Source organism: Branchiostoma belcheri, unplaced genomic scaffold (genome assembly GCF_001625305.1).
Source record: "Branchiostoma belcheri isolate BF01 breed outbred unplaced genomic scaffold, Haploidv18h27 scaffold81, whole genome shotgun sequence".
In the NCBI taxonomy this organism is placed as follows: Eukaryota; Metazoa; Chordata; class Leptocardii; order Amphioxiformes; family Branchiostomatidae; genus Branchiostoma; species Branchiostoma belcheri.
Window position 1 is genome coordinate 1446485 of NW_017804476.1, and position 15493 is coordinate 1461977.

At 41.3% G+C, this 15493-nt stretch overlaps 1 protein-coding gene across 1 annotated transcript in view; it reads left to right on the plus strand.

The window, feature by feature from the left end:
* Nucleotides 1-294: 294 nt before the first annotated feature.
* The window catches only part of LOC109486563 (corticotropin-releasing factor receptor 2-like), a 29436-nt gene continuing 14237 nt past the window's right edge, over nucleotides 295-15493 (plus strand). The window contains exons 1-2 of the mRNA XM_019790412.1: nucleotides 295-396; nucleotides 14524-14659. Of these exons, the coding sequence (XP_019645971.1) occupies nucleotides 349-396; nucleotides 14524-14659 (184 nt within the window). The 5' untranslated portion in view covers nucleotides 295-348. The remainder of the gene's footprint in view (nucleotides 397-14523; nucleotides 14660-15493) is intronic.

The window sequence follows — 15493 nt, forward strand, 5'->3', positions numbered from 1 at the left end:
GCAGAATAATAAAAAATATCATACAGTACTCCTGTGGAAGGGCGGTACAAGAATTGACGTACGATGTGAACGTCAATATATATTTATATTAAGTATCCATTACCTGTTTCTACCTTCTGAGCGTAAAAATGGAATAGGCCAGACGTACGTCATAAAATCCACAGTAGGTCTCGATGTATGTACCAGATCAAAGTCGCATTATAAAGCGTACTCTCCGTTTCTTTGATAGGTTGCACGCTGAAGAGCAGAGAAGGCAACGGCGTTCTACCGTTCAGTCTGCCGCGACGATCCAGTACCGGGCAACGGGCGAACATCGGGTAACATCGCCCGGGTGACAACTTGGACAACATGTGTCTGCGGTGGTACATTGCTGGATTTCTGTGCTGTATCCTTCAGGTAAAGTACGCTCACGAAAACATACGGTTGGGACACTATATAGCTGTGTGATGTTGCAGGTATAATCTGTGTAATTAAATGTATGATTTCACGCAAATTTGCACGTTGGACACGCAAAATGCCGTGTGTGAACGATAAGAAAAAATTCTTTATTTTGTTGAATATCATTCTATCGGGATGGTGTGGCAATGTCGTCTCGTTTCTTGAATTTCAGCGGAATGTTTCAGAAGAGCGTTTGAAAACGAAAAACAGCCCCGTACCTTTTTGCGGCAAGACTTCTTTGTTGACAGTCTGTTTGATACCTCAGAGGTTAGAAAAAAATCTAGTTTTAATTTATCTTACTTTATTTTACGGAAGACGGTTTTATTTTACTTTATTTTACGAAAGACGGTTTCGGTTGTTGAATTAGAAGAATTTATTTCAATACCACCCGTGTTCACTTCTTGTCATAAACGAGGGGTACATTTTACGCATTAGTCACGGCACAAAAAGTAGTATTTAAGCACGCTTAAATTAAGCGTAAAGGCCACCTTTCTTCTCACTTTCCGCACCTTTACGACCCCTAAACGTGAACGTAAAGATTGTCTTAACGTGGACTTTCCGGAAGTTCGAAAAGGGCATTTATTTTTCCACTTTCACGGTGCCTTTCCAAGATTTTTAGATGCTTAAAGGCGTAGTTAAGCACTATCTTTCCGTATCCTTTACGGAGAATAATGCACGGAATGTATGCGTTTATATATATTATTGCAGCGTTCTACGTCAAAGGATGTCTAGCTTTTAGTTGCAGGGAGGTGTTGTCTCTAATGCATTTCTTACAAGTGGGAACATCGGCCGGGCTACGGGCCATGTCATCAGCTCAATTGTGATGAAGACAAACTGCCCGGCCTCTGCGTTTGCAAACCGTTAAAAATGTATGGTTCTTAGTGGCAAATGGTGCAGATCTTGGCACATTGGCAAACCGTTAAAAATGTACGGCTCTTAGTGGCAAATGGTGCAGATCTTGGCGCATTGGCAAACCGTTAAAAATGTACGGTTCTTAGTGGCAAATGGTGCAGGTCTTGGCACATTGGTGACACCATTGGCACATTGGCAAACCGTTAAAAATGTACGGTTCTTAGTGGCAAATGGTGCAGGTCTTGGCACATTGGTGACACCATTGACACATTGGCAAACCGTTAAAAATGTACGGTTCTTAGTGGCAAATGGTGCAGATCTTGGCACATTGGTGACACCATTGGCACATTGGCAAACGGTTAAAATGTACGGTTCTTAGTGGCAAATGGTGCAGATCTTGGCGCTTTGGCGACACCATTGGCACATTGGCAAACCGTTAAAAATGTATGGTTCTTAGTGGCAAATGGTGCAGATCTTGGCACTTTGGTGACACCAAATCCCTCTATGTCTTCATCAGTGTTTGGGCACAGTATTAACGACTAGCCGAAAGGCCCGGTGGGCGTCACTCCACCGTACAGGGAGGGAAGTCATGTGAAGTGCCTCTCCTAAGAGCACATCTTCGGGCATGTCAGGGGATCGAACCCGGGACCTCTTGATTCCGAGCAGAACGTTATGACCATTACGCCACACGATGCTATAAAACCGTTAAGGCTCCCTTTGCTCCTGGATGGAGGGCGTTGAACGAGTTAAGTTGGATTTGCATGACCCTCGGGCCTTTACAGATATGAAATCAGGTATGATTTTATGAATATGATCCATGATGTTAAGGTATGATCAGGAAGATAGCAAAACTAATACTAACCAGAAAGGTAACATTTGCAAAGCAAATGCATAATGTTTACCTTCGTATATGGCCTGCTCTGTTTATACTTACTCAGGCACATTCATATATATGGTCGGACAGGAGTTTAAATCCCTACTGCTATAAAATTGCAACATGATGTAACCCAACTGGTGTCTTCCGAAACCATCCTTAAAGGCATCTAATGCAATTTCGGGATGGCAAAACAAAAAAAATATTCAGTATGATTAAATTTGAAATTGAAATCTACTGTCATTTCTTAGCACATTTTCGTCATCATTTCATACTTGAAGCATTTGAAATAGCCCAAACACAAGCTGAACGAGGTATCTCTTTATTTTTTTTTCGGGTACCGTCCATATAAACGCTAGAACCAGCCTACAATACAAAACAAGCGACCATTTTCCATCAGGGACATCGCATTTTTGCCTCACAAATATCAGTATGCAATTCTGGTTGATTCAACTATCTAAATGGCCAAAAAATTGACTTTGAAAATCCAGTTTTGCTGCTCTGAAATTGCATTGGATGTCTTCAAAGGTACGGTGGATAAATTCATGCCGTTAGGCCACAGCAAGTAATTTTTATGGATGACATCGACGCGCGCATTAATTTTTGCCTGATTTTGGAAGAAAAAAACACAAGAAATTTCTTACTTTGATGCAGTGATATGTGATGCTGGCTGTGTATATGTGATGTTCCCACTGAATCAAAACCATTTGTACAATGATTGAGTCAAAATTCTAAATTTTAGGTACCTTGTTTTTTTCGGCCCACCTTGTTTTTTTTTCGCCCGCTCGCATTAGATTTGGAGCTCTGCGGAGGATGTCATCCATAAAATTTACTTGCTGTGGCCTTATTACATGTAGCAAAAAAAGTGACAAATCAAATTTGTGGCCATTCCATAGCGAATTCTCTATATTGAATATTCCTAGTCCTATATATTCATCTTTATTGTCATTTTATTCCAATGGTACCCTAATTTGTTGGGATTTTATGAGTCTGCTTCTAGGTAGCTATATCGTCCAATTGATTTCGACATTTTGTAATATATCTACGTTATGAATACGCGTACGTGCAACTAAATGTATTATGCAAAATGATTATCTATATCTATTAACAGTCCGTTAGGTCACATATATCCACCACTCAAAGAAAGACAAAGGTAAACTGGAAAGGGTACAAAATCAAGCTGCAAGATTCTGTATGAACAACTATGAAAGAGGTGCTAGTGTCATGAAAATGAAAAGAAACCTATACAGTGGGTGTCACTGGAAGACAGAAGAAAAATGTCCAGACTTTGCATGATGTACAAAATGACTAATAAACTGGTGGACGTCCCAACTACTAAGTACCTAAAACCAGCACAGAAAAGAACCAGAAATAGCCATGACCTCAAGTACCAGAGTTATCAACCAAGGATTGAGGTGTTCAAGAATTCATTCTTCCCTAGAACTATCGCAGATTGGAACTCGCTGTCACAATGTTTGTTTGTTTGTTTGTTTGTTTGTTTGTTTGTTTGTTTATATATGTTAAGAGTTAGATGTTCAAGGGTTGGGTGTAACAAGTCAATCGGTGTATATGTAGCCAGCTGCCGCCGCGCCGCGTGCCTGCGAAGCTGGTGTGTTACGCCGAAGGGTGGTTTTACCGACTATACAGATACAGATACTAGTTCACCCTAAAAAGCGTCTAAACAGATTTCCAATATGTACAACATCCTCAAGTACAATGCACTCCTATATATCTACGTAAGCTATGTATACATGGAGGTGCTGTACTAGAAATATCTCAAAAACGTTGTTTTTCAAAGTGGCGGTTATATGAAATCCCGTGGCTAAATGTTAATGGGGGTTAGATCCCGAGTACTGTGAAGTTGGATTTCTACAAGGAAATCCTTTGATACAAACAAAGTATTAGGCCACACAAATTTTATGGATGACTTTCTCCCTAGACTCCAACTCTAATGCGATAGGGCGAAAAAAAAAACAAGGCGGGTAAAAAAAAACAAGATTCCTACATTTTCAAATATCCACATCATAAACCTTGTTAAACAAGAAATGATATCTATATTGTGCTACGTTTACTGCAAAGTATTACATCCATTTCTCACTGAAACAATCATCGTACAAATGGCTTTGATATTAAGTGGGAACATCACATATACACAGCCATTATATTACATATAAAAGGAATGAAATGCATCACTGCATCAAAGTAAAAGACAAAACATTAAATCAGAGCCTTGTCTTGTCTCTCTTCATATTTATCTGCCATCCACGTTCCGGCATGGCAACAGGCATCTTTGCCAATTTTCGGCATGTTGACCACTGTCAGAGGGCAACAAAATATCTTGTTTCTTTTTCCAAAATTAATGCGCGCGCTGATGTCATCCATAAAAATAACTTGATTTTCTCTTATTGGTTTACTGCAACATACGTCATTAGAAATCCCAATAGATGACGTCTATTTAAAAGAACGTCATATCTTTATGCAAAACAAAATTGCTCAGGTAATTTGTACAAATCTGATATTACCAGTCAAATTACCCCAAATTTAATTTCCAACTAATAGCAAGTTCGGCATCATTTGTAATAAGTATGAATATAAGATAATTGCATATTTCCGGTTGCTGGTAAAATAACTTGTTCCCTCATACATTTCCTAACACCAAGCGATCCACTCAAATCTAAGGCTTTGGCAAGTTCTATGCCCGTTTTGTACACGTTCAGTTGAAAAAATGGCTTTCTTTGAATTTCTCTTACGTACACTTACTCTACCATACGACATTTTGCGTATGGTATGGTAGAGTAAGAGAAATTCACATGGTAGTTTGAACTTTCCCTGGATTATGCTATACAAAACATAGATATTATACACTCATCAGTACAGATTGGTATGAAACAGCTGTGCACCGAATATAAATCTTACTGTCAGTTGTTGAATCTTACTCACAGTAGTTTTGTAGGCTGCAATCTTTTGGCGGAGAATAGAGCTTATATTCTTTCAAATGTCAAACTTTTCCAATCGTCTAGTGCTGTAAAAACTGATTATACCATTAAAACAAATGAGGTTTATGAGACAAATAGTTTGACTGAGACATAATTCCTGTTGTTCAGTGATCTACGACCGTAATTACGGCGAATATAGAAAAAGAGGTAGTTAGAACATGGCCTGTACATTATAGATAGGACATAATTGTCTACCGTAACTTCTTGAGAATTGTTCTTGGAATGGCGCCATCTCAGAAATCAAGGTTTGGGCGCCGTACCAAGAAGCAATATTGTTCGCTCGACGTCACTAGTAGCCTGGTATCCAGTCAATCGTGGTTGGGGCATAGTAGTTGGGGGAGGCTGTGTCTTCGGGGCTCTAATAGTTTCCCCCCGCCGAGTACAACAGGCCGCCCGGTAGGAGTGTTATGGTAAAGGAGATGGCCCGCCGAGTAGTTGAGTTGCCCCACCACGAATAGACTGGAGACACGCATTAGGTTCCCTATTCGTTCGTAGTCGAGCTAATCAATCTCCCATCGTGAAAAACCTACCGGAAACCTAGCTGAGGCCGGCGGGGAAGAGCTCCTGCAGCCCCGAGGAAAACCCGCCCCAACCACGATAAGACTGGATACCAGGCTAAGGCACTACTCGTCTCTCACAGTGACGACTGTTCGTCTACGAAATTGTACTCTATCGTAACACTGTAATTTCAGCCCTGGAATTATTACTCATTATTGTTTCTGATGGCTGAGTTCTGAGTCTGTGTCTCTTGTCCTAACAGGTTCAGTTTCTTGGTGGGTAGGTGGTGATTTTGACAGTTGACTGATAGGGAGGTCAGGCCTCAAAATTATAAATCACATAAACCTGTAATTTCAGCCCTGGAATTATTACTCATTATTGTTTCTTGTGGCTCAGTTCAGAGTGTCTCTAATTGTTCTAACAGGTTCAGTTTCTTGGTGGGTGGGTGATGATTTTGACAGTTGACTGATAAGGAGGTCAGGCCTCAAAGTTACCCATCACATAACCCTGTAATTTTAGCCCTGGAATTATTACTCATTATTATTTAAGGTAGCTGAGTTCTGAGTTTGTGTCTCTAATTGTCCTAACAGGTTTGCTTTCTTGGTGGGTGGGATGTGATTTTGACAGTTGACTGATAGGGAGGTCAGGCCTCAAAGTGGCGGGTTGGAATAAGTGGGCGGTATGTGGAAGCCAGTGCCCGATTGCCAAAACCGTCCCTCCGCGGCATAACTCGCGTCGCTCCCCGACAAAAAATTAACGCCGCCGCCTCGGAAGTCTGCGAAGGAGGCTAACACAATCCCCTTCACATTTCCAATACATTCACACAAAAAATAAAAACTGTCTAGGTCAGGAAATACGTCCCACAGGTCGGCAATTTCCAATTTCCTGTTTCATTCTCCAACGGTTAGGAACGATCTGCTTGTATTCCCAGTGACCGGTAGACACCGTTTCAAAAGCCCACTAAACAATCAACTCAGCAACCGTCAAGTTACGTTGTCTGGCAACGGGCCATCCTTTTCAAAGTCCACGAAGAGGTTATCATATATGTTTCCCATTCAAAGAATATCTATTTAGAGTTAGAGTTAGAAGAACACTGAGCTTCTTCGGTGACATATTTCATTAGACACATTTAAAACTGAACGATTTAGTCAGAATCTGACAGCAACTGTGTCATTTTGTGTGGGGTCGTGTGGCGTAGCGGCAGAGTGCGCGGCTCGGAACTTAGAGTCCCGGTACTTGTAACACGCCATTCTATCCTTCAAGAACACATGTACTACTCTCCAAGCAGAGGTTTGGGTTTGGGGTTATTTTTGGTGTGTTTTTAGACTTTTTTTATTGGGGTTTCTTTTTTTGCACTGGAATTTGAAAAAGAAAAATTGGGTTTGGTGAAAGAAAAATTGGGTTGGGTGAAAGAAAAATTCCAGTACAAAAAAGAAACCCCGATTAAAAAAACTCTAAAAACACGCCAAAAATAACCCCAAACCTCTGCTTGGAGAGTACACACGCACAGGTTTTCCCGAGTTTCTCTCGGACAATATATGACATTTTCCGAGGACTGTGACATATTTGTTGACCATATTTACCCGAGGTACATGACTGGGTCATCAGAGTAGCCATTTTGCCCATCTGGACCGGTGCGTCAAACCAGATAAAGGTTCACAGCGTCACATTCAAACCTGGAGGTTAATAAGACCGTGAATGGGTGACGTATTCGTGGAGTAACTCTAGACGTCGGAGTGATGAATTAAAGACATTAGAAAGTCCAAATCGCTCCATTCCAGAAGGCCCTAATGGAGAGCATTGACGTATGTTCGGAAGTCGAGAGGAAGATGGTTCAATTTGGCCAGCTACGGAAATCTTCGAGTGTCGTTAAAAAACGTGGAGAACATTTTTGAGTTCCTTCTTGATCGATTTGCAGTTTAAATCTATCACTCTCGTAAAACGTGTCCAGGGCTCGAAATACTGGCTGCATGTGCAGCTTAGTGCACCCAAATTTGGAGCTGTGCACCCCGGAATGTGTTCTGTGGGTTCACCAATGCACTCAAATATTATCGTAGGTTTACGCATGCATAGATGTTAAATGTATGGCAGTATGTATACAGCATATGCTTAATATCTAATGGTAAAAAAAAACATTGTTATGGTGCATTTAATTAGAAATGAAACATAATTAGTTTTTGCTGACATTCTACCTATATGGTGCACCTTAAAAAATGTTTATGCTCCCAATCGTTTTAGGTTGGCTGCTGTAGGATTGGGGAATTTCAAGCCCTAGTGTCCATTGCTGACCCAAGCAGAGAAGCATTTGAAAGGGTGTTTTTGAACGTCTAAACTGCCGTCTCTTATACCTAAATCTGCAATCTTTATGTGGACCCTATAAAGATTGCAGATTTAGGTATAAGAGACGGCAGTTTAGACGTTCAAAAACACCCTTTCAAATTCATTGAATGAAGACGTTTATGGCACATGATATATTCTCCCCATTTGGAGGTGTACAGGTCAAAAAGAGAAGCGTTTACAAACGTATATACATGTACGACTAGCGTATTATGATTTAGTATGTACCCACTGTGGTATGTACCTGAAAGGATGTCCAGTCAAATCTTTGCTAGCACTGGAAATTACGTGCTACTAGCTAGCCTACTGACTATCCAAAATACTTCCTAGGCTAGTGTTGCATGTAATGGAGGTCATCTCCCACGAGGTTCAACGTCATTGGCCAGCTGGTGTGAATGATTTGCAAAGGGATTAACCAATCAGAGAAGACCCCTTCTTTAAATTAGTAACGGTTTCTGCGGGCTGACTCCACCGGCGAATCATTCGCTCTGTTGAACCAGTTTAGCCTAGTTTACCTTGAGAATACCTTGAGTATCCAACGGTGTTAAAGGCATTTCTGCCTGTGGTGTACACCCTCCTCTCATTGCCTTCGACAGAAGGCTATGAAATCTTTTTGCCACTGTTTGGCAGATTATGCACGATAAAGTTTGAAGGCGTGGTCCGAGGTTCACGATTTTTGGTAGGCAGGTTGTCTTAGTGATGGGCATTGTCAAGGCCAAAAATGGGCTTCGTGGGGGGTTCTTACGTGACTGGAGCTGACCTTTTGTGTTTGCGTTTTTTGTTGTTCCCCAGATAACTCGGGAATCCTTATTCTATATGCATTCTCCCGCTCCAGTGCTTATCCAGCCTTGACTTGAAGCTATTGACGCTCTCGGCGTCAACCACAGAACTGGGTAGGGAATTCCATAACTGCACTGCTCTTATGGCAAAGGAGTGCCTCCTTTCTGCGGCTTTTGCCAGTGGGACCTTCAACTTATACGAGTGCCTTCATGTTTTCTCCACCTGACTAGATTCAAAGAACTCCTCAGGTTCCACTCTCTCTCTTTTGGTCATGATCTTGTACATCTGTATCATACCCCCCCCCTCACTCTCCTGTATCTAAGTGAAGGGAAGTGCATGCTTCTGCAGCCTAGCGGAGTATGGTAACTCCTGTAACATTACAAAACTCTTTGCAAATTGAAAAAGGTCGCCACTGTAACACACCGGCCAATGAGAGACTGTGTCCCACGTGTCATAAAGGCGTTGAAACCGAATTACATTTTATAATAGATTGCCCAACCTATGATGAAAACCGACGAAAATTGTTACAACATATTACATGTAAGACCGATGTAACGCTACCCCATACAAAGACAGAGATATTCTATATGTTACTATCATGCCCTGTCAACATTTCCACTTATTATGTAGGCCAATTTGTACAAAATTCAATGACAAAACGAGAAAACGTAATTAATTCCTTACACAATTTATTACTACATTGTATTAATAGAGTTAGATTAGTATAATTAGTGTCTCTCTTTTGTTATACATTGTTTATGAAGCAGACCAGATTCCTATTACAATTAGTAGAACTGTTAGATATTCTCAACACCACCATATGTGTATGTTAACACCACAAACTATGTATGTATATTTTGCCATACGTTGCACCCGCTACATCTTCTTGTAAGGAGGATACCAGTCTTGTAGCCCTGTGTTGTACCCTCTCAATCAATGCCTGGTCACCACTGCAGTAGTTTAACCCTAGAAGAAGTCCCATGAGAAGTCTGGTACAGGCAAGTCGCAGAGTTCAAGCCTGAGGGTTAATCAAGTTTAATATCAAAGGCTCTTGGTAACCATGGTTCGTGCTTTTTCCTTTTCAACATTCTACACTGTCGCTCAGTTTCCAAAAGACGGGGCAAGACCGGAAGACAAGATTTACGTTACAATCAATAGCTGTACTGCACATCAATATTAATTTGTTACAAATATGTTACAATCAATGGCTGTATTGCTATCAATATTAATTTCTTGCAAATCAAACTAAAAGATCAGTGGGTGTATTATAAACCATGAAACGATTTTGAAAGAACTTAAAATTCCATAAAGCATCAGGCATCAGGAAGATGTATTCTTGTGGAATCTACCTCACAAAAACACCCCTTTGATCATAGGTGTTGAAACCAAACAGGTGGTTGACTTGAATTGTAGTAAATATGATGATTGTTTACGTCAAGAACTGCTTTCAGTTTGATTTAGATAATATGGTTTACGTCATGTCTTTCTTCTCTTTGAAATTTCTTGCTCTTTGATCGCATGAATTTGTTCAAAGACTCAGTACGATCGATGCCAGAGGCAGGAATTACTAGCAGGTCATTGACTTTTCACACGTTTTACGTACATTGTTTTTGCTCAATTTCTTCCTCTTCTCCCAACGCATAAGGTCAATGACCTGAACCAGACTTCTGCAAGCATGGTAACTAGTGCTGTAGCAGAAACCCCAGAGTTGACAGTGCTTGTCGCCATACACATGTACTAGTATGTGAATGTGTTTGAGTTACGAATTAACAGAAGTAGTTTGTTAGGCTAGATCATATGAAGGTAAACATTATGCATTTACTTTGCATTCACATTTCTAGTTACCTTTGCCAAGGTTATGTTTTCCATAGCGTGTGTTTGTGCGCGCGCGCTGTGTGTGTGTGTGTGTGTGTGTGTGTGTGTGTGTGGGCGCGCGCGTGTGTGTGTGTTTCCCTGTATGTGTGTGTGTGTGTGTGTGTGTGTGTGTGTGTGTGTGTGTGTGTGTTGTATAGTTTGTTATTATCATCATTGGCGGTTTAGTCATTTTCCTCCATCTCCAAATTGTTGATTCACCAATGACTGTATAGACTCAGCAAAGAGATACCGACTTGTGATTATCGAAAGTCATGTAATATGCGCCCCAGGGCCTAACCCGGTGTCGAGAAATTATCACGGTTACCACCGGACAGCTCTTCAGCACCAGGGCCAACATGCCCCCGAGCAAATTTCACCTCAGACCCCCTAAGGAATAACACGATGTTCGTGCATTGATTCAAGTAGGCAAGTAATCACAGCGTAGAATAAATTTCCCAGGCGGGGATACATGTAGAGGCTTATGCGGGGAGAGAGGCTTACAGTGCCGAGGACGCCCTGCCTCAGAGCCGCAACAAGACCATTTTTCGTCCAGGGCAATGGGTTACTCATTGGGTGTGTTCCAGACTGCTGTCGTTACTTTTATCCCTTTGGTCTGCGGATAACAAACTTAGTTGGTACAAGTACTTCATCAGGAAATCTCCTAAAACTACCCGACAATATGGCCAGTAGATTTGTCTCCATTGACATTTCTTGGCTGCGTTTCAAGACTGGCCATCTTCTTTGGTCTGTAGATGAGCAGCTTGAGAAGGCTGTAGTCGGCACCAGGAGTACTCATACCCGATCTCCTAAAACTACCCGACCATAACCATTATTACCGCAGTAGATTTGTCTCCAAGAAAACGAAAACTGACATTTCTTGGCTCCGTTTCAAGACTGGTCATCTCCTTTGGTCTGCAGAAGAGCAGCTTGCTATGGTCGGCATCAGCAGTACTCATACCCAGTCTCCTAAAACTACCCGACCATAACCATTATTACCGCAGTAGATTTGTCTCCAAGAAAACGAAAACTGACATTTCTTGGCTCCGTTTCAAGACTGGTCATCTTCTTTGGTCTGCAGATGAGCAGCTTGCTATGGTCGGCATCAGCAGTACTCATACCCAATCTCTTAAAACTACCCGACCAGAACCAAAATTACGGCAGTGCCAGTGGATTTGTCTCCAAGAAAATGAAAACTGACATTTCTTGGCTGCGTTTCAAGACTGGTCATCTTCGTTGGTCTTCAGATGAGCAGCTTGCTATAGTCGGCACCAGTAGTACTCATATCCAATCATAAAATCTCTTAAAACTACCCGACAATAACCATTATTACGGCAGTAGATTTGTCTCCAAGAAAACGAAAACTGACATTTCTTACTTGGCTGTGTTTCAAGACTGGTCATCTTCTTTAGTCTGCAGATGAGCAGCTTGCTATAGTCGGCATCAGCAGTACTCATACCCAATCTCCGACTACCCGACAATAACCATTATTACCGCAGTAGATTTGTCTCCAAGAAAACGAAAACTGACTTGGCTCTTCTTGGCTGCGTTTCAAGACTGGCCATCTTCTTTGGTCTGCAGATGAGCAGCTTGCTATAGTCGACACCAGTAGTACTCATACCCAATCTCTTAAAACTACCCGACAATAACCATGATAATTTTTACGACAGTAGATTTGTCTCCAAGAAAATGAAAACTGACATTTCTTGGCTCCGTTTCAAGACTGGCCATCTTCTTTGGTCTGCAGATGAGCAGCTTGCAATGGTCGACACCAGCAGTACTCATATCCAATCTCTTAAAACTACCCGACCATAACTATAATTACGGCAGTAGATTTGTCTCCAAGAAAATGAAAACTGACATTTCTTACTTGGCTGCGTTTCAAGACTGGTCATCTCCTTTGGTCTGCAGAAGAGCAGCTTGCTATAGTCGGCATCAGCAGTACTCATACCCAGTCTCCTAAAACTACCCGACAATAACCATTATTACGGCAGTAGATTTGTCTCCAAGAAAACGAAAACCGACATTTCTTGGCTGCGTTTCAAGACTGGCCATCTTCTTTGGTCTGCAGAAGAGCAGCTTGCTATGGTCGGCATCAGCAGTACTCATACCCAATCTCTTAAAACTACCCGACCATAACCATAATTACGGCAGTGGATTTGTCTCCAAGAAAATGAAAACTGACATTTCTTACTTGGCTGCGTTTCAAGACTGGTCATCTTATTTTTATCTGTGCTTGCTATAGTCTGTATCTGTATCAGTATAGCCGGTATAACCGCCATTCGACGTAACACACCAGCGTAACACACCAGTCGGCACCGACAGTAACCAATCATAGATCTAAAACTACCCGACAATAACCATAATAACGGCAGTAGATATGTCCCCAAGAAAATGAAAACTGACATTTCTTGGCTGCGTTTCAAGACTGGCCATCTTCTTTGGTCTGTAGATGAGCAGCTTGCTATAGTCGGCACCAACAGTACCCAATCATAAATCTAAAACTGCCCTACAAGAATCATTATTACGGCAGTGGATTTGTCTCCAAGAAAACGAGAACTGACATTTTTTTGGCTGCGTTTCAAACTGATTCTCGGTTGCGTTTCAAAACTGCTCTCTTCAGTGCTCTGCAGATGCAAATGCAGCTTGGTGACCAAGGCGGTGCCAAAACAAAATTACTAAATCTCCTAAGACTGCCTGACAACATGAACGAGAACTGGCATTTTCTTGGCTGTGTTTCAAACTGATTTCATTTCAAATCTGCTCTGTAGTTTGGTGACCAGGCCGGTACAGAAAACACAATCACGAAATCTCCAACAACTGCCTGACAACAAAGCAGTAGATATTTTCCAAGAAAACGAGAGCTGACATCTCTTGGTTGTGTTTCAATTTGGCTCGGCTTTTTTTTTAATTTACTTCATAGGTCACCACAAAACAAGGCTCATGGGAGCCACTCAAAATGTTTTGGGTTACAGTACAGCCAGTTAGGACAGGTGTTTGTTGACCTTACACTTGTAAAGTTTAAGGTTATACTCATAAGGGAAACAATCACGAGGTAGCTTATTCCAAAGTGATGTTGTTCTGGGAAAGAAGCTTTCAGTGTGGAACTTCCTCCTAAGAGGTGGTGAATGGAGGAAGAAAGGGTGATTTGCTTCACTGGAAGTGGCAAGACGTGTCCTTGCTGAGAATGTTCGAAGTGGGGGCACTAGCGAATGAAGTTTTGGCTGAATGAAGGCTGCGTTTCAAAAATGCTCTTCTATGGACCAAGTCGGTACCAAAAACACAGGCACGAAAACCGATGAAGGTTGATGGTGGTTAGACATCTTTGGATAAATTACGGAGATTACTTTCGGATGTTTCGAGCGACACCGTCACTAAAATGAACTGAGAGAACAAGTGGACACTAATTATATGTGAAGGAAATGGAAAAAAACTGAACATGACAAAGACTCGTACAGGTTCACGAATTTTCTAAAACTGCCCGACAAAATAGCAGTAGATATTTCTCTAAGAAAACGACAACTGGTCAGGTATTTCTTAAAACTTATTCTTGGCTACGTTTCAAAACTTTGATCTGCGCATAATGAAGATGAGCAGCTTGGTGACGAAGTCGGTACCTGAACACAATCATGGAATGTTATATTTTATATTTAAAGCCTCAACAATATAGCAGTAGATTCTCAAAGGTTATCGAAAACATATATTTTTGGCTGCGTTTCAAACTGATTTGATTTGATCTTCAGATGAGCAGCTTGGTGACCAAGTCGGTACCAGAACACAATCACAAAATCTTCTATTTTATTTTTAAAGCCTCAACAATATAGCAATAGTGTAGTAGCTTCTCGAAACCTTATATTTTTTGGCTGCGTTTCAAACTGATTTTTCTTTGATCTGCAGATGAGCACGCTGGTCGGCACCAACAGTACCCAATCAAGGAGTCCCCTGAGGCTGCCTGATGATGTGGACTTGCGCCAGCTCCTAACCCTGGCGTGCCACGCCGAAAACCAGGAGACATACGAGCGTCTGAACGGAAGTAAGGCCACAGCAATTTAATTTCATGGTTAACGGATTTTTCTAGAAAAATAATGGAGCGGGCAGGCGAAAAAAAATTAAAACAGGCCTAGACATCCTATTATTGCCCAAAATGGTACGATAGGAGCCATGAAGTCAACATACCAGGCTGGTTCAAAATTTAAACAATGAATTTTGAACTTTTAATGATAACATTGCATTGAAAGATGGAATAACTGTAACAACTAGGATAAAAAGGACTGTTTTCAACTGTTCAGGGCAAAATATGAGCATTTTGCAGTTGATTTTGAATTTTTATTTTTATTTGCAAATCAGAAAAAAATGAAGCGGGCGAATCCGTTAACCAAGAAATTAAATCGGTGTAGCCTAAGGCCACAGCAAGTAAATTTTATGAGTGACATCCGCCACAGACTCCAAATCTAATGCAATAGGACAAAAAATACGAGCGTCTGAACGGAAGTAAGGCCATAACAAGTAAATTTTATGGGTGACGTCCGCCACAGACTCCAAATCTAATGCGATAGGGCGAAAAATACGAGCGTCTGAACGGAAGTAAGGCCATAACAAGTAAATTTTATGGGTGACATCCTCCGCAGACTCCAAATCTAATGCAATAGGGCGAAAAATACGAGCGTCTGAACGGAAGTAAGGCCATGACAAGTAAATTTTATGGGTGACATCCTCCGCAGACTCCAAATCTAAGCAATAGGGCGAAAAATACGAGCGTCTGAACGGAAGTAAGGCCACGGCAAGTAAATTTTATGCGATAGGGCGAAAAAAAACAAGGTGGGCCAATCCAATAAAAAGAAATTTCGACATCATAAACCTTGTTAAA